The sequence below is a fragment of the Zootoca vivipara genome, chromosome 2 (genome assembly GCF_963506605.1).
Source record: "Zootoca vivipara chromosome 2, rZooViv1.1, whole genome shotgun sequence".
In the NCBI taxonomy this organism is placed as follows: domain Eukaryota; kingdom Metazoa; phylum Chordata; class Lepidosauria; order Squamata; family Lacertidae; genus Zootoca; species Zootoca vivipara.
Genome location: NC_083277.1, coordinates 13,861,079 through 13,878,414, shown reverse-complemented (window position 1 = coordinate 13,878,414; position 17,336 = coordinate 13,861,079). Strand labels below are relative to the sequence as shown.

The 17,336-nt window shown below is 45.5% G+C and overlaps 1 protein-coding gene across 3 annotated transcripts; it reads right to left on the bottom strand.

The window, feature by feature from the left end:
• Nucleotides 1-463: 463 nt before the first annotated feature.
• On the bottom strand, nt 464-15,433 carry LOC118080995 (zinc finger protein RFP-like). 3 transcript variants are annotated; one of them, XM_035107083.2, is made up of 9 exons: nt 14,985-15,433; nt 11,485-11,580; nt 10,125-10,355; nt 7,943-7,965; nt 5,696-5,817; nt 4,210-4,311; nt 3,242-3,286; nt 1,918-2,018; nt 464-677 (listed from the first exon to the last, which is right to left on the bottom strand). In XM_035107083.2, exons 1-9 carry the CDS (start codon nt 15,402-15,404, stop codon nt 621-623), a joined length of 1,197 nt encoding a protein of 398 aa, XP_034962974.1. In that variant the 5' UTR covers nt 15,405-15,433; the 3' UTR covers nt 464-620. The 3 variants fall into 3 exon arrangements, with proteins under 3 accessions (XP_034962974.1, XP_034962975.1, XP_060126779.1); XM_035107084.2 differs by having other exon boundaries at nt 3,254-3,286; XM_060270796.1 differs by lacking the exon at nt 3,242-3,286.
• Between the last annotated feature and the right edge of the window lie 1,903 nt (nt 15,434-17,336).

The following is a 17,336-nucleotide window of genomic DNA, read 5'->3' as shown; positions in this document are numbered from 1 at the left end:
ATATACACACACATTAGTAATAAGCTTGCACAAGCATATAGAGGACCACACATATAATGAAAATAGAATCTTCTCTTTTCCGTATTAAACCTCTGTATTATATGCACCGATTCAGAATATAAATTGTGGTGATGCTCTTCTGAGAGGCTGGATCTGCCACCCGAGGCAACTGCCTCACCTTGCCTCACGGGTGTGCCGGCCCTGCTGCCCAATCAGCATGTATTATCGGTCTGGTTGATATCTGGGCAATCCTTCCGCTTTTTTAAAAAAAAATAAAAATAATTTTTATTAGTTTTATATAACAACACAAAAAGACAAAACATTTTAAAAAAACATTTCTACCCACCTGCCCCCCTCCCCCACAAGTCCCCTTCTGCCACAAGTGGATCCTGCGGGTGTTGAGAGTCGAAGGTAGTCCATTTTAAAGCTGGGTTTGTCCTCACCCCCCTTAATCAGTTAAAGGAGTGATCCAAAGAATTCAGTTCCAGGGTGTCAACCGATTTTAGTGAGGAATGCCTCTGCAAAGTCTGGATGGTTGAGGGCTTTTGCTTTAACAAATGTAGAGTATGCTTGAATCACATCCTTGGAGAAGCCCAGAAAGACAAATATCTTCACCAGTTCTACTGATTTTTGGCAGAATTTGTCTTTCTTCTCTTGAGGTCAGGAGAACAAAACATCTAAGGAAAAACAGTGATATGAGGAAGAAGTCAATACTCATGCTTCCAAGGTAATGCTTTAGATTTAGAGCACTTGGAAGTGTGTTCACGCCAAAATCTAAAATTTAGCCATCGTATATGATCGTCTGCCCTCTTCTGTGTTGTTGTAATGTGAACAATGTGTGAAATTGCACAGTGCTTGGGCTCGTGCCTTGAGGAACACATTTCCCACGTCTGGATGTTCTGAGATAAGGTGCCAGGTGCACTGGGTTGCTATAGCAACACCAGAAAGGTCGAGTGTGTGACTTGTGGAGTCATTCACCCTCCCATTGGCCCAGGAAATATGCCCACATGTAGAGACAGGAATAGTAGTCTCTAGGGCAGGCACCCCCAAACTTCGGCCCACCAGATGTTTTGGACTACAATTCCCATCATCCCTGACCACTGGTCCAGTTAGCTAGGGATCATGGGAGTTGTAGGCCAAAACATCTGGAGGGCCGCAGTTTGGGGATGCCTGCTCTGGGGCATTGCTTTCATCCTGTCTTTCTTGTCTGTGCCCTGTCCCGTTTGCTGTCACTCTGTGAGAATCAGGGGAAGAGGCCGTGGGTTTTATACAGAAGCATTAGTTAGCATGGTGATGAGTGTCAATGGATCTGCTCATATGTATCTTTATTTTAAAGACCAGAAGAACTGGTCTTGTGTCTGGAGATATTAAACACTTGGGTTACTTTGAACTGTGTGTGAGGAGTTTCCCCCTTAATTGGGACTCTGGAAGATGCTGTTTGGTTGAGAGAAGGAAATCTCTGATGACTCCACTTACTGTGCTCATAACTCAAACCAGTTGAGGTGCAGTGACGGGGTTCAGAGAAATCAATGCCACGTAATGAAAATTACTCAGAATTTCAAATAGAAAAAGAAATAGAAAAAAAGAATGCTCAAATGTCAAGCTTCAACTACTCTTTGCTTGCTTCCTAGCCCTCCAGCTCTGAAATAGTTAGAAGACAAAGCCAGTGTTTTGAAGTAGAGTTTAGAGATGTGACAGGCTGTAAAAGGCAGCAAGCAGAAAGAGAATCAGAGCACGAGGGTTGATTTCTGTTTCGAATCCAAGACTGTGGCAATGGGAGAAACAAGACTCTCTTGGGGTGTCCGTGCTGTGAACCCCTCCATCGTAGACTCAGATTGTATATATGTGTAAATAAACCATATATCCCAAAGACACCAGTCTCTGCTGTATCTCATTTCCCAAAAGGAAATACGAAACCTGGGAAAGCCGCTTGGGAGCTCTGGAATTTTGTGCTGCTTGGCGACTGAGTTGGGGTACAGTCCTGTCTTCCTTTTTTTGAGGTCCAGAGAGCACAGCACCTAAGGGGGGGAGTCAAATGAGGAAAAAGTCAATACACATACTTGGCTCCAAGGGCAATGCCTTAGATTTAGAACGTTTGCAAGTGTGTTCATGCCCAAAAACTAAAATTTAGCCATAGTACTCCATCTTTTGCCCTCTTCCAGCATCAGCATTAAGTGTTATGCAAACATGTTGGGGGGTGGGGGCGCTCAGAGAAGAGTTGCAATCAATGCCAAAGACTGGATTTTAAACTGACCCTAATACAGAACCCTCAAATGTCAAGATAGCAGATATCTAATGGCAAATTCTACGTGTGAAAATGTGTATTTAAATGCACTGCTATTTCTTTCCGGCATTCTATTCCCCCCTCCCCCAAATCACATTACAGTCTTATGTAGGATCCCCATGTGATTTGGAGCTCCCTTCTGCAGACAGCGCCAATAATGGGGTACACTAGAGGGGGCAAAGCTTGTGCACATATCTGTGCTCTCCCTTGTGTAGTTCTAAGCATGTGGGAGAAGTGAACACCCCAAGAGGGCCACAGTCTTCCCTCCACATTTGGCTTTGATGAGTCTGGACCAGCTTCAGAGCAAGCAACAGTCCACTTCAGAACTTCCTTTAAATGCAGAAGATTGCACCAGATTGCAGTAGTAAGTAGTATTCATCTGTTTGTCCTATTGCAGACAAGAGAAGGGAGCCAAGCGAACGGAGGGCAGCTGCATCAATGGGTAGTTACACAGTTAGTCTGGGCCCAGTTAGTCTGGGCCATTAACCAAGAGCAGAGCAAAGGAATTGGGCCATCAAGAAAGACGGAGAGGGGGCTCTGTGCCAGACAGCTCTTGTGAGGGCCCCTTCCCCAACCATGAGATGGTTACAAGACAAAATCAGAGTAGAATAGAGTTTAGGGATGTGACAGGTTGTAAAAGGCAACAAGCCGGAAAGAGAATCAGAGCACGAGGGTTGAGTCCTGTTTTAAATGCAAGACTGTGGCTATGGGAGAAACAAGACTCTCTTGGGGTGTCCGTGCTGTGAACCCCTCTATCATACACAGAGATTGTATATATGTGTAAATAAACCATATATCCTAAAGACACCACACTCTCTGCTGTCTCTCATTTCCCAAAAGGAAATACGAACCCTGGAGATGCAGCTTGGGACCCCAGCAATCTTGTGCTGCTGGGAGATTGAAGTGCAAAACCCTCCCATATCTCATCTGCAAAAATTGTTTAAAGATCTGCCAAACCTGGAAATGTACCTTTCTTTCCTTGAAGTCCAGAGAGCATAACATCTAAGGGAAAAAAGTGAAATGAGGAAAAAGTCAATACTCATACTTGGCTCCAAGGGCGATGCTTTAGATTTAGAACGTTTGTAAGTGTGTTCGTAGTGATGTATGGAAGTGAGAGCTGGACCATAAAGAAGGCTGATTGCCGAAGAATTGATGCTTTTGAATTATGGTGCTGGAGGAGACTCTTGAGAGTCCCATGGACTGCTAGAAGATCAAACCTATCCATTCTTAAGGAAATCAGCCCTGAGTGCTCCCTGGAAGGACAGATCGTGAAGCTGAGGCTCCAATACTTTGGCCACCTCATGAGAAGAGAAGACTCCCTGGAAAAGCCCCTGATGTTGGGAAAGATTGAGGGCACAAGGAGAAGGGGACGACAGAGGATGAGATGGTTGGACAGTGTTCTTGAAGCTACCAACATGAGTCTGAGCAAACTGTGGGAGGCAGTGGAAGACAGGAGTGCCTGGCGTGCTCTGGTCCATGGGGTCACAAAGAGTCGGACACAACTAAAGCACTAAACAACAACAACAACGAAGTGTGTTCATGGCAAAATCTAAAATTTAGTCATAGTACTCCATCTTTCTCCCTCTTCCAGCATTAGTATTAAGTCTTAAGAAAGCATGTTCGCGGGGGGGGGGCACAGAGAAGAGTTGCCTCCCCATCTCTGAGAGAGTTAGAAGACAAAACCAGTATTCTGGAGTAGAGTTTAGGGATGTGACAGGCTGTAAAAGGCGGAAAGAGAATCAGAGCACGAGGGTTGATTCCTGTTTTGGATCCAAGGCTGTGGCTGTGGGAGAAACAAGACTCTCTTGGGGTGTCTGTGAACCCCTCCATCGTAGGCTCAGGTTGCATATATGTGTAAATAAACCATATGTCTTAAAGGCACCAGAGTCTCTGCTGCCTCTCATTTCCCAAAAGAAAATACAAACCCAGGGAAGGCAGCTTGGGGATCCAGAAACCTTGTGCTGCTTGGTTATTGTGGCGGGGTACAGCCGTGTCTTTCTTTTCTTGAGGCCCAGAGAGCACAACGTCTAAGGGGGGGGAAAGTGAAATGAGGAAGAAGTCAATACTCACTTGGCTCCAAGGGCAATGCTTTAGATTTAGAATGTTTGCAAGTGTTTTCATGCCAAAATCTAAAATTTAGCCATAGTACTCCCTCTTTCACCCTCTTCCGGCATTAGCATTAAGTGTTATGAAAGCATGTTGGTGGGTGGGAGTGCTCAGAGAAGAGTTGCAATCAATGCCAAAGACTGAAAGGTCACTCAGAATTTTCAACTGACCCTCATACAGAACCCTCAAATGTCAAGATATCAGATTTCTAAGAGGAAATTATACATGTGAAAATTTAAATTTTAGTTTAGGCTCTGTTTTGAAGTTGCGGGGGGGGGGGTTGCGATCCCCATCCACGTAGCATGCCCGCGCAGCGGGATGCTGCGCATGTGTTGTTATGTGGCGGGTTTTCGCCACCCCCCGCAAATCCAAAGCCGTGTGCCTCCAGCTCCAAACTCCAGGCAGAAAGCCCACACGGCACGGGGCACCCACCGCGCCAAGCGGGCTTTCCACCTGGAGTTTGGAGCTGGAGGCGCGCAGCCCCAGAGTCATGGGGGGGCATCGATACCCCGCTACGTAATGACACATGCGTCGTTACATAATGACGCCCCCCCTGGTGCACGGCAATTTGCCGCCCCGGGTGTCTCAGCGGCTAGCTATGCCGCTGGGGTACACTAATGGCCCCCTCCCCCAGCTCTGAGAGAGTTAGAAGACAAAACCAGAGTTTTGAAGTAGATGTTAGGGATGTGACAGGCTGTAAAAGGCAGCATGCCAGAAAAAGAAGAAGAAGAGTTTGGATTTGATATCCCGCTTTATCACTACCCGAAGGAGTCTCAAAGCGGCTAACAATCTCCTTTCCCCTCCTCCCCCACAACAAACACTCTGTGAGGTGGGTGGGGCTGAGAGACTTCAAAGAAGTGTGACTAGCCCAAGGTCACCCAGCAGCTGCATGTGGAGGAGCGGGAAGCGAACCCGGTTCAACCAGATTACCAGTCCACCACTCTTAACCACTACAACACACTGGCTCAGTGCACGATGGTTGATTCCTGTTTTGAATGCAAGGCTGTAGTTATGGGAGAAACAAGATTCTCTTGAGGTGTCTGTGCTGTGAACCCCTCCATCATAGATTCAGATTGTATATATGTGTAAATAAACCACATATCTTAAAGAAATCACAGTCTCTGCTGTGCCTCATTTCCCAATAAGAAATCTTCACCACCTGGAAATTGGCATGGCATGCAACTCTTTCATCTATCATCTATCTATCTATCTATCTATCTATCTATCTATCTATCTATCTATCTATCTATCTAATCTATCATCATCTATCTCACATCTAAAACATCGTACAATGGTCTTTGTTACCTTTAAATTTCTTGGTCTCCTTCTCCAAAAAAGGATGCATTTTAGAGAATTTATCTATTTGCTCTTTTAATCCTGGAGGAAAAGCTATTGCATCCATGGTTTTATTTTCATTTTCATTACACCTAGGAAGAAGAAAGTCAGGTTTATTGTGATTCATCAGATAATTCTCAAGTCATTCTTAATTCAGGAGAAAAGTGGGAACAGAAGGAAAATACCGAAAGGCTCGTCCATGATAGGTTTTTCTTTCATTCCCCCTGCTTTCCCCACGAAAGCCCCCGCTGTTTACCACTGAATCGGAACGAAGTTCGATCAGGTTTTCTGTGGGTTGACAGCAAAATAGAAGCAAAAATGTATCGGGTTTTCTGTGGATTTAAGTTTCTTCTAAAGGGACCCAGGTGGCGCTGTGGTTAAACCATTGAGCCTAGGGCTTGCTGACCAGAAGGTCGGCGGTTCGAATCCCTGTGACGGAGTGAGCTCCCGTTGCTTGGTCCCAGCTCCTGCCAACCTAGCAGTTCGAAAGCACGTCAAAATGCAAGTAGATAAATAGGAACTGCTACAGCGGGAAGGTAAGCGGCGTTTCCATGTGCTGCTCTGGTTCGCCAGAAGCGGCTTTGTCATGCTGGAAGCTATACGCCTGCTCCCTCGGCCAATAATGCGAGATGAGCGCGCAACCCCAGAGTCGGTCACGACTGGACCTAATGGTCAGGGGTCCCTTTACCTTTACCTTTATGTTTCTTCCAATTCTGTGGTAAGCAGCAGGTTTTCCCATGAAAAGCGGTGGGACAAAAGAAAAGCCTCTCAGACCTGGGCATAGATATCACAGGAAAAGCGGAAATGTGGATAAGCCCTGTGATAGCAACTAATGGTATTGTCTGCCCTGTGACCATTACAAAGACCTATGAAAAACTGGGAAATGAAGTATGGGGGGGGGGGTATAAAGTGTAAATCTACATACATTTTTTCATATAAAATTTACATATAAATGATCAATCCATAATCTATCTTACCTCTCTTTTATTTATTTTAAAAAATAAACTTTGCCATTAAGATGCAGAAATATTTTAAACAATCTGCCGGAAATTTTGATGCACATATTGCACACCGTACCGTGTTTAAAATTACAGCTGGGTCAGAAGTGCCTGATTAACTTGTGACAAAGTTGTGATATGTCGCTGCTACTACCTGGTCAGAACAGGGTATAAATTGGCCCAAAATGGTTGGGGATCTGGGTGAATCTGGAGCACAACCTTACTGAATATTTCCTCCAACAAATTATGTTTGCACATACTGCAAATTTAGAATTTTGAAGTGTCAGGCATAGCTCTAGTGGCTTTAGCCCAAACATAGCAGAGTTTTCCTGCACATCGCAGAAGCTAGTTGAGGTGGAAATGACTAGTCGGCTAGACGCAGAATAACTATTTACAGGATTTATTAAAAGAAAATAAAACCAGCAGAGTTTCTGCATACAAAGCAAAGCAAAATAAATCCTCTCTGTCTCTCTCTCTCCAACCATACGCAGCACTCCTACTCCTAACACACAACAAGAAACAACTGTGCTAGCATTCCTAGATAACAGAGTTCAGTGCTGGTCATTAACCAATCAGAGAGCTGTTGCCAGGCCAGGCAGACCTTGGCTTTCTGCCAAGAGTAAATTGACACTGCCTTGAGTTAATTGTGTGAAGCAAGAATCTGTAAGTTTCCCATGAGAACCAATTAACAGAAACCGAACAGTAACTAATAACAGCATCTCTTTACCCTGGGTCTTTGTCATATAGGAGATGTATTCTAGGACCCACCCTGTTTTCTTGGATTGTAATTTGTTTTAACTATTTTTAATATTGTATTTTAATCCATAAATTGCTCTGGAACCAGACAGTAGAGGACAAGTAAGAAATCTAATAATCCACCAACAACATCTCTGCTAAGATATGAAGTATAAAGTAGATGAAGAAATATAATCACTCCTTCCTAAAATATGCATTTTATATGCATAATCCCCATTTTTGTATGCTGTTCTGGCATCCCACAATACACTTTTTGTACATTTCCCCGCACGAGATACGCAGTTTTGGATTAAAAAATGCATCACAAAATTTGTAAAAGTGTGCAATCAGATTGGTATCTGTTTGCTGATCTGCTTATTGGTCTGTAAACTGTGGATTAGATTGGTTCGCATAGACCAAATTATTCCTTACCTCAGAGGAAGGAAATCAATATCAGCCCACTATTCATAACAAAGCCACATACCTTTCCAGGATGCTTCTCATATTCTAGATGGAAGAGACAGAATGAGAGAAATTCAGTCCTTTGCACCAGACCCCTCCCACACATCAGACATCTCTCAGTTCACAGAAGGGACATACTGCATTTTTCTATGTATTTTCTATGTTTTCTGCAGAGGCAACGCGCTAGTCCCCACTGGGCAAGGCGGGCGTGAGAAGACCTCTCCTCTTTGCAGAGGAGAAGGGTTGTGAGCGGGAGCTGTTTCCCGTGCTAGCAGGGGGGCGTATTTGGCCCCCTGCATTAGCCTATCCCCACTGCCGTGCCAAGCCTCTCAGCTAGCCAATAAGGACAGCTGAGGGGCGGGGTCTGGCTGCATTTAAGCAGCCGTGGCGGCGTTCAAGCCCCCATTCAGCTTCTGCGCCACATCAGATCGCCTGTTCCATGTGTTCTATGCTTTTGACCTTGCTATGGACTTTGGTTGGTTGCCTTGCTTGCCCAAGAGGCCTGGTAGGAGTTTTTTTTTAATCCGTTTGGCCAATTGGCACTGGCCTCTTGGTTTTTTCACCTACCTCGTAGCAATTTGTCACAACTTTATGGTATTGGCGGTTAGGCGTTGGAATATGTACATGTGTGTCAGAGGACAGGTTGTGGCCATCATCCAACCCCTCCTCTTTTGGGTATCCCGTTAAAGGGATGCAGCGGTCGTGGATCCTGTCCAATGCCCTGCTGGTGGCTAGGGCCATGGCACGACCCCTGGTGACGTCAGGGGAAGCTTCCAGTTGTATTTGCATCAACAAGCTCCTCCCACTGGTTGTTAACCCTTGAATGATTCCCCGCTGAACTGTGTCTTATTTTACTCTACGCGGGTGGCGGGTCCTCAAATCGCTCTCAGCCCTAGCCATGTTAGAGCCTTTTGGAGGAAGGGGGAGCAGGCTGGAGCGGGGCCCCACCCGTCCTCCGCAGGCTTCCTCTTCCACATGCCTCCGTGCCTCCTTTAAATGCTACAGATTTCCATCTGCTAGGAAATTACAAGGTCACGTGTGGTTTTGGCAACCCCAGTTTAAAATATTGGTTTCTTTCACCCTGAAGTACTTTTTAATCTTCCCAATGGAACATAGGGTCCAGATTCAATTCTACTTTGTCAAAAAATTAAGCTCCACCAGCACAAAATGTTCCATATTATGGCTCTAACTTTGTTTCTGTTTGACAGAAGTGGATGAAATTTGCAAGCCTATTTGTCCCTCCAGAGTAGCTTAAACATTGCAAATTACTGTACAGGCAAATAAATGCAGGAGGCATCCCATTGGGCAGCTTTGGCTCTCTTTCTCTCTTTTTAAGGAAACTTCTATAGCCTTTAATAAAAAATGGATGAAATTAGTGCCCATGGTTGCTCCTTCAGAGGGAATGAGTGATAACTGCAACAGTTCTCCCACAAAGGTAGACTTTACAGTTCTGGAGTAGGTAAAAAAGGAATCACTTAACTTCCCTTAGTGTTTTATGGACAATCAGTCTGAAAACAGGAAAACATGAGAGACAAGTGTAACTGGAATAAAATAAAAAATAAAAAAATCCTTCCAGTAGCACCTTAGAGACCAACTAAGTTTATCACTGTATGAACTTTTGTGTACATGCACACTTCTTCAGCACACGAAAGCTCATACCAATGACAAACTTAGTTGGTCTCTAAGGTGCTACTGGAAGGAATTTTTTTTATTTTTTGTTTCGACTACTTCGGACCAACACGGCTACCTACCTGTATGGAGTAAAATAAGGAAGGAAGGAAGGAGGACAAATAGGTCTGGGCATTTGTGCTATGAGTCTTTAAAGTTGATTTTGGTAAAGGAAAAGAAAGGAATTCCATTTTTTCCCCTAGGATTGAGAATTGACAATTAGGCTGACTTTAGGTACCTGTTCGCAGGTAGAAGGGATGCTAGTACAAGGACTTGACACTGGCAGATGTAAGGAGACACCAACAAGATGCAACTTGAAGGGGCATTAAATGGTCTCATTGTTTTTGTTGAGCTTTCTTTGACCAACCCAGTTCCCTCCAGCAGTTTATTACTTTCCCCTTTGCTTTATATATCAACCAAATACCGAAGTACACACATCTACTGTAAATACTTCTATAGACCAATGAACAGAGTGTGTGGTGGGACAGCCCTTCCCCAGAGGGCAATTTGGACTATTTCATTGTGCCATTGCTCACCTGCAAGAATTCATTCACTGGCTGCTTCTGTTTCTCCTCCAGCTGCCTGATTAGGTTGTCAAGGGAGGCCATTTCCTCACAGAGTTTGGCAATATATTGATTCCTAGAGTTTTTAATCCCATAGTCCAGTTCCTTTAATTGAGTCAGCAGGAGGCGCTCCTGTTCTTCCAGAAACTGGTGCAATTCCTTGAAATCAGCCACGATTTTCTGCCTCTCCATGTCTGTCTGCTTCTGCAAGGAGAGAGTCATGGCCAGACAAAGACATTTAGATGTCCCCTTAATTCCATGTGCACAAGCTGACTGGCAGGGCAGTTGAGGTTTACTTCAACACTCACAATGGTACAGAAGTTCAGTCACAGCTGAGGGAAGCAGGCAGGCTAGCTTAGTAGGACACGACCACTTTGCTTCGCTCTGTCCTCAGTGTTTTCCTGCTGCTCACCTACCGATCTATTAAGCTGTTGCTGCTGCTCTCTATTCCCTGGCATCTTCAGCCTGCCCTGGCCACCTCACTCTGCCTAATAGTAGGGCCTGGAGGAAGGACTAGCTTTGTGGGGTCACTTTGTTCTTTAAAATACCAGGTGCACAGCCTGGTACGCAGGCTGAGACCCTACCTGCCTGCAGACTGTCTCGCCAGAGTGATGTATGCTCTAGTTATTTCCCGCTTGTACTACTGCAATGCGCTTTACGTGGGGCTACCTTTGAAGGTGACCCAGAAACTACAACTAATCCAGAATGTGGCTGGGAGGTCCAGCACCGAGGGCCTTCTGCTGGTTCCCTCACTGCGAGAAGTGAGGTTACAGGGAACCAGGCAGAGGGCCTTCTTGGTAGTGGCGCCCACCCTGTGTAACGCCCTCCATGAGATGTCAATGAAAGAATCAACTATCTAACTTTTAGAAGACATCTGAAGGCAGCCTTGTTTAGGGAAGTTTTTAATCTTTGATGTTTTATCGCTTATATTATTATTATTATTATTATTATTATTATTATTATTATTATTATCATCATTAATTCTGTTGGGGAAACCCAGCCAGATGGGTGGGGTATAAATTATTATTATTAATTATTATTATATTAATGCTGGCATGGCTGGCATTTTTGGACTCGAGGACTACATTCACCCTTAGACAACCCTACCAATTTTAGCCTATCCTGCTGAATGTTGTCTAGCTTTGCAGGCAGCTGCTGGTCAAGGTCTGAAGGAGAGACCTTTCCCAACTCTACCACCCGATATCCTTTTCATTGATAATGCCAATGATCAAATCTGGGGCGCTGTGCAAATGAAGTGTAGGCTCCACCGCAGAACGAAGGCCTCACTCTGTCAATATAACCATGCTGGAGAGGCAAGAAGGTTTGCACCTACCAGCAGATTCTGGCTTTCAGTCTCCCCCTTCAGTTTAGAAGACAGAATTTCTTCTCTTTGTTTGTTCAGGAACTCCAAATGATGCAGGATTTTACCCTAGGGTGACCGAAAAGGCATTTGGGTTAGTTTTGGCAGCAGAGATATACTCATAAAATTGTAACAGCCGTGTCTGTTCAAGAAACCAAGAACACGAAGGTTGAAAAGGGTCTATGTGCAACTTTTAGGAAACCTCCGTTCTCAATGCAGAATTACCGGTAGATCAGCATACACACACACACACACACACACACACACACACACACACACACACAATTTTATTATTAAAGATTTCTGGGTACATACAATGGTAGGTAGGGGGGGAAAGAGGGGGGAAGGTGAGGTGGGGTTGGGTCGTTCTGCTTCTATTCTTCTACTTAATGTATGTTTGGGGTTTTGTGTCAGCGTTACTTGTATGGGTTTTCTTACTATTCACTTGTTGTGTTTCCTTGGTGGTGAGAAAGGTGTTTTTTTGGGGGGGGGGGTGGCCCAGGATGTGATTGGTTGTCTTTCGGTGGCTGTAGTGAGATTTGTTTTTGTGTGTGATATGCATATTAATACAGCTACTAATTCATTTTCTGATTAAATATGGGTGTTAACAAGAGGGTGGGAGAAGCTCTGGAGCCAACTGCTGCTTCTCAGGTAAACTACACCTCCTATTGTCCGAGCATGTAGTCACTCCCCCTACCTGGCTGATCCCCTGGCAACGCCTCCCCAGGCTGGATTGGGTGATTAGCTGAGGTGGGTGGAGACCTCCAGGTACAAAAAAGCCAATGCAATTCTGGGCTACATCAATATTCTGCTCTGGTCAGACCTCACCTGGAGTACTGTGTCCAGTTCTGGGCACCACAGTTCAAGAAGGATACTGACAAGCTGGAACGTGTCCAGAGGAGGGCAACCAAAATGGTCAAAGGCCTGGAAACGATGCCTTATGAGGAATGGCTTGGGGAGCTGGGTATGTTTAGCCTGGAGAAGAGAAGGTTAAGGGGTGATATGATAGCCATATTCAAATATATAAAAGGATGTCATATAGAGGAGGGTGAAAGGTTGTTTTCTGCTGCTCCAGAGAAGCGGACACAGAGCAATGGATTCAAACTACAAGAAAGAAGATTCCACCTAAACATTAGGAAGAACTTCCTGACAGTAAGAGCTGTTCGGCAGTGGAATTTGCTACCAAGGAGTGTGGTGGAGTCTCCTTCTTTGGAGGTCTTTAAGCAGAGGCTTGACAGGCATATGTCAAGAATGCTTTGATGGTGTTTCCTGCTTGGCAGTGGGTTGGACTGGATGGCCCTGGTGGTCTCTTCCAACTCTATGATTCTATGATTCTATACCCAGCCTGGGGAGGATGAAGCCAGACTGAACTACCAAGAGCCGCACTGGGATCTATGGGGCTGTGCGTGACCACACAAAAGTCACTCCCCATTTGATGTGGGGAATGGTCATTCTGCATGGATAGGACTGCACCTAATACTTCCCTGATGGCACAACGAAACCAGATGTTGTCTGTGTTAGAACATCCAGAGGTACCATGCGCTGGTACCTATTGCACCAAACAGCTACAGCTCCCATAATACATATGGGAAAATAGCTATTGAACTCACAAGTTTGCAAGCAATGCAAATGTAGGCTTTCAGAAATCCACGGGACTTCATGTTCAGGAAGATGGGGTTATGAAACAAAGACTGCTATCCCAGCATTATCCATCCACCCATCTTTCCATTTTTGTCCCACCTGTCTCCAAGGAGCTCAAGGCAATCTACACTCAATTTAACTCTCGCAACAGCCCTGTGAGGTGGGTTAGGCTGGGGAAAAGTGACTTCCAGCCACAGCAGTGAGTTTTAAGTAAGAGTGGCAATTTGAAGCTGGTTCTCCCCCAGGACTCTAACCACTACATCACAATGGCTTTCAAACTTCTGAAAGAAAGGAAGATATGAGTAGGTGTGTGTACCAGAGCATAGACAACAGTAGTTAGGATATCCCTGTCCAGATAGGGGCGTAGCTGGGCACCAGCCAAAGCTGAAGGAAGGCACTCTGTGCCACTGAGGCCACCTGAGCCTCGAGTGACAGCAAAGGATCCAGGCCAGGAGTATCCCCAAGCTATGAACCTGCTCCTTCAGAGGAAGTGTAACCTCATGAAGAGCAGACGATCTCCCACCTGTCCTGTCTAGGGAACCACCCACTAACAGTGCCTCAATTTTATCTGGATTGAGCTTCGGTTTGTTGACCCTTGTTTACATGCTATGGAGTTGCAACTGTGTTTAGTGCTGAATACTGCCAGAAGACTTTGGATTTTACACTTTGTTACTTTTTTCTATGGCTGAAGTCCTGGGGAACATGGAAGTTAGAATATTTGAGTAGGAGCATGTGCAAAACAAACCTCCTTGTTTGAATCCTTTGCAAGCAGGGACTGAGATCCCTGCACACCTTGATCCTGCAAGCCACCACATAGAATCATAGAGTTGGAGGAGACCACAAGGGCCATCCAGTCCAACCCCCTGCCAAGCAGGCAACACCATCAAAGCATTCTTGACAGATGGCTGTCAAGCCTCTGCTTAAAGACCTCCAAAGAAGGAGACTCCACCACACTCCTTGGTAGCAAATTCCACTGCCGAACAACTCTCCCTTTCCTAAGAGCCCAGAAGCCCACTTTGTAGCATGAGAAGATGATAGTGGTGTTTCTCTCCAGGCAACGATGGTGCAAACTTTTCCCACTGAGGACTGGTTTAGGAGTGCTAATTCCAGCATCCCCAGCTCCTGGCAACCTTTCCACTGGGCAGACTGCCCTTCTAGACCACTGGGCATAACATCCGTTTCCCAACATAAATTCTGGGACTAAAGAAAAAGAGAGACAACTGGGACCTGGGGACATCAAATGCTTCCACTAGGCTGGCTTATACAGAGTCAGACCTCTGGTTTGTTCCCTATACAGACTGAAAGCTGCTTTCCAGGATTTGGGGCAAAGGCTGTCCCCAGCCCTACATAAAAATTCTAAGGAATGAACCAGGTACCCTCTGCTGAGCTATGACCCTCAGACCAGCCTTCAAGTTTTCAAGTTCCCTTGGAACTTCTTGCGAATGTTCCTACTACTGAATGCTCAGTACAAGATAGTGGGCCCTTCAGCTCCTAACTCGCTTCCAGCCTCTCCCCAGGCTGGAACATTCACCAGCCCCAGTTCACATCCTCCTCAAGTCTGTTTTGCCTGGCAAAACGTGTCCCCGAACTCCACTAATGCTTTCCACTTACTCAGATGGCGGACAGAGACGGCAATGAGAGCATTTGTAGGAACTAGTCTAAAGCAAAAATTTTCAAGGGTTGCTCTGTCCCCCTTTGCCTCGGGACCCAATAACCAGCAGCGTTGGACACAAACACCTACTCACACCCCACACCTGAATTTTGCACAGAGAAAGATGCAGCTCTCGGCCAGCATCCCTCGGAAGTCTGGGCCCCATCCTACAGCTCCCTACCTCATACTTTTCAAAAGCTTCCTCCTTTGGGATCACTTTGTGCTCCCTGTGATCCTTGGATTTGTCGCACACCACACAGATGGGGGCTTGGTCATCTTTGCAAAAGAGCTTCAGGGGCTCCTTGTGCCTCTCGCAAACCCTTCCCAGCGCTTCCGCCCCTTTGGCCATCTGAAGGCTGAATTTCCTGGCTATTTCCACAATGCTTGCCAGTTGCCGGTTGGGCCTGAAATTCCTTTGCTGACAACGATCCCTGCACTGAGGGCAAGAAGCCTCTCTGTCGGGTCCCCCCAAGGCCCGGGTGATGCAGGTTTGGCAGAAATTGTGGCCGCAGTCTATGGTCACTGGATCTGTGAAATACTCCAGGCAGATGGAGCATGTCGTTTCCTCGCAGAGGTTCTGGACTGGACCCTCGTCTGCCATTCCGTCTGCCTGAAAGGGAAATAAAAGCCTTCGTTTCGTTTCTCCAGTTTCAAACCACAGGGCGGGCTTTTCTCTGCTTCTGGGTGACTCATAGTTTTTGAAAAGCAACAGCATAAGCCGGGGGGTGGGGGAACCGTTACAGTGTACAGCTTCACATCCGTACCATGCATTCAAAGTGCATGGTGTCTGCCAAAGAATTTTGGCAATGGCCATTTACCCCAAATATTTACACTTCCCAGCACCCTTAACTAACTACAGTCCCCAGGAAAATTTGAGGGAGAGCCATGTGGCCATCATGAGGCTAATAAAAGTTCGAATACTAACTGACAGGAGCAGAAGGAAAAAGGAAGTACAGTGGTACCTCGGGTTACGTACTGTTATGGAAATCACGGGGGGGGGCACATCTTTAAAGTTGTTAAATGTTATAAATATTATGCATAAATGTATCCTTTCAACTTGACAGCTCAGGGAAGTTACCTAATTTTTAAAATCATATAAAATCAACTCCAGTTTCCTCCATTCCAACACTATTTTGCCCTTGAAAGGGGACTCCAGGAAGTGCCCAGAGGCACTTTGTTGGCCAAGCCTAATCCCATCACCAGACCCAGGCAGGTGGCAGACGATGCAAAACCAGGACCTTATTGTTCTTTTCCTGTGAATATTCAAGAAATTCCTCCCGGTACTTATCACACATTTACTTTTGACCTGAACCATTACCCTTATGTTAATCTTGTTTACCAGTATGTTAATATTGTATGTACCTCCCCTTTTCTGAGGTTTAGCTATGTAACTATGATGTAGGAATGACACTTTTGAAATGTAAAAAAATTCCTTCAGTAGCACCTTAAAGACCAACTAAGTTTTAATTTTGGTATGAGCTTTCGTGTGCATGCACGCTTCTTCAGATACACTAGAAACAGAAGCAACCAGACCCTTATATATATTCAGAGGGTGGGGGTGTGTGTGGTGGGAATGGGTGATGGGCTGTAAGAGTGGTAAACCTGTTGATGGCTGTTAACGACTGCTGATTACTGCAATAGGTCCTGCAGGGGAGTGGGGAAACAAGGGCTGAGGCTAAAGAAAGCTTGATCATGCATAATGAGATAAGAATCCTATGTCTTTATTCATCCCAGGTGGCTCCGTGGTTTTAAGCTTGGTAATGATTTCCAATTCAGCAATTTCTCTTTCCAGTCTGTTTCTGAATTTTTTCTGTAATAAAACAGCTGCTTTGAGATCTTGTATAGAATGGCCTGGGAGATTGAAGTGTTCTCCTACTGGTTTCTCTGTCTTGTGGTTCCTGATGTCAGATTTGTGTCCATTTATCCTTTGGCGTCCCAGGGACCCAGGTGGCGCTGTGGGCTAAACCACTGAGCCTAGGGCTTGCTGATCAGAAGGTCGGCGGTTCGAATCCCTGTGACGGGGTGAGCTCCCGTTGCTTGGTCCCAGCTCCTGCCAACCTAGCAGTTCGAAAGCACATCAAAATGCAAGTAGATAAATAGGAACTGCTATAGTGGGAAGGTAAACAGCGTTTCCACGTGCTGCTCTGGTTTGCCAGAAGCGACTTTGTCATGCTGGCCACATGACCTGGAAGCTATACGCTGGCTCCCTCGGCCAATAATGCGAGATGAGCGTGCAACCCCAGAGTCGGTCATGACTGGACCTAATGGTCAGGGGTCCCTTTACCTTTATCCTTTGGCGTAAATGGATAAATGGACACAAAGGATAAATGGACACAAATCTGATATCAGGAACCACAAGACAGAGAAACCAGTAGGAGAACACTTCAATCTCCCAGGCCATTCTATACAAGATCTCAAAGCAGCTGTTCTATTACAGAAAAATTTCAGAACAACTAACTTTGACTTTTGAATTCACGACAACCGGGATATGATATGATTAATTTTATTTTGATCTGAAAGCCTAAAGTAAAGA

What these genes read in the sequence shown, in the direction of transcription:
- LOC118080995 (XM_035107083.2), bottom strand. Translation starts at nt 15,404, where the DNA reads ATGGCAGACGAGGGTCCAGTCCAGAACCTCTGCGAGGAAACGACATGC. An exon ending in AAGCTTTTGAAAAGTATGAG is followed by an intron (nt 11,581 to 14,984) that starts GTAGGGAGCTGT and finishes CGGTCACCCTAG; the next exon opens with GGTAAAATCCTGCATCATTT. An exon ending in CTGAAAGCCAGAATCTGCTG is followed by an intron (nt 10,356 to 11,484) that starts GTAGGTGCAAAC and finishes CTCTCCTTGCAG; the next exon opens with AAGCAGACAGACATGGAGAG.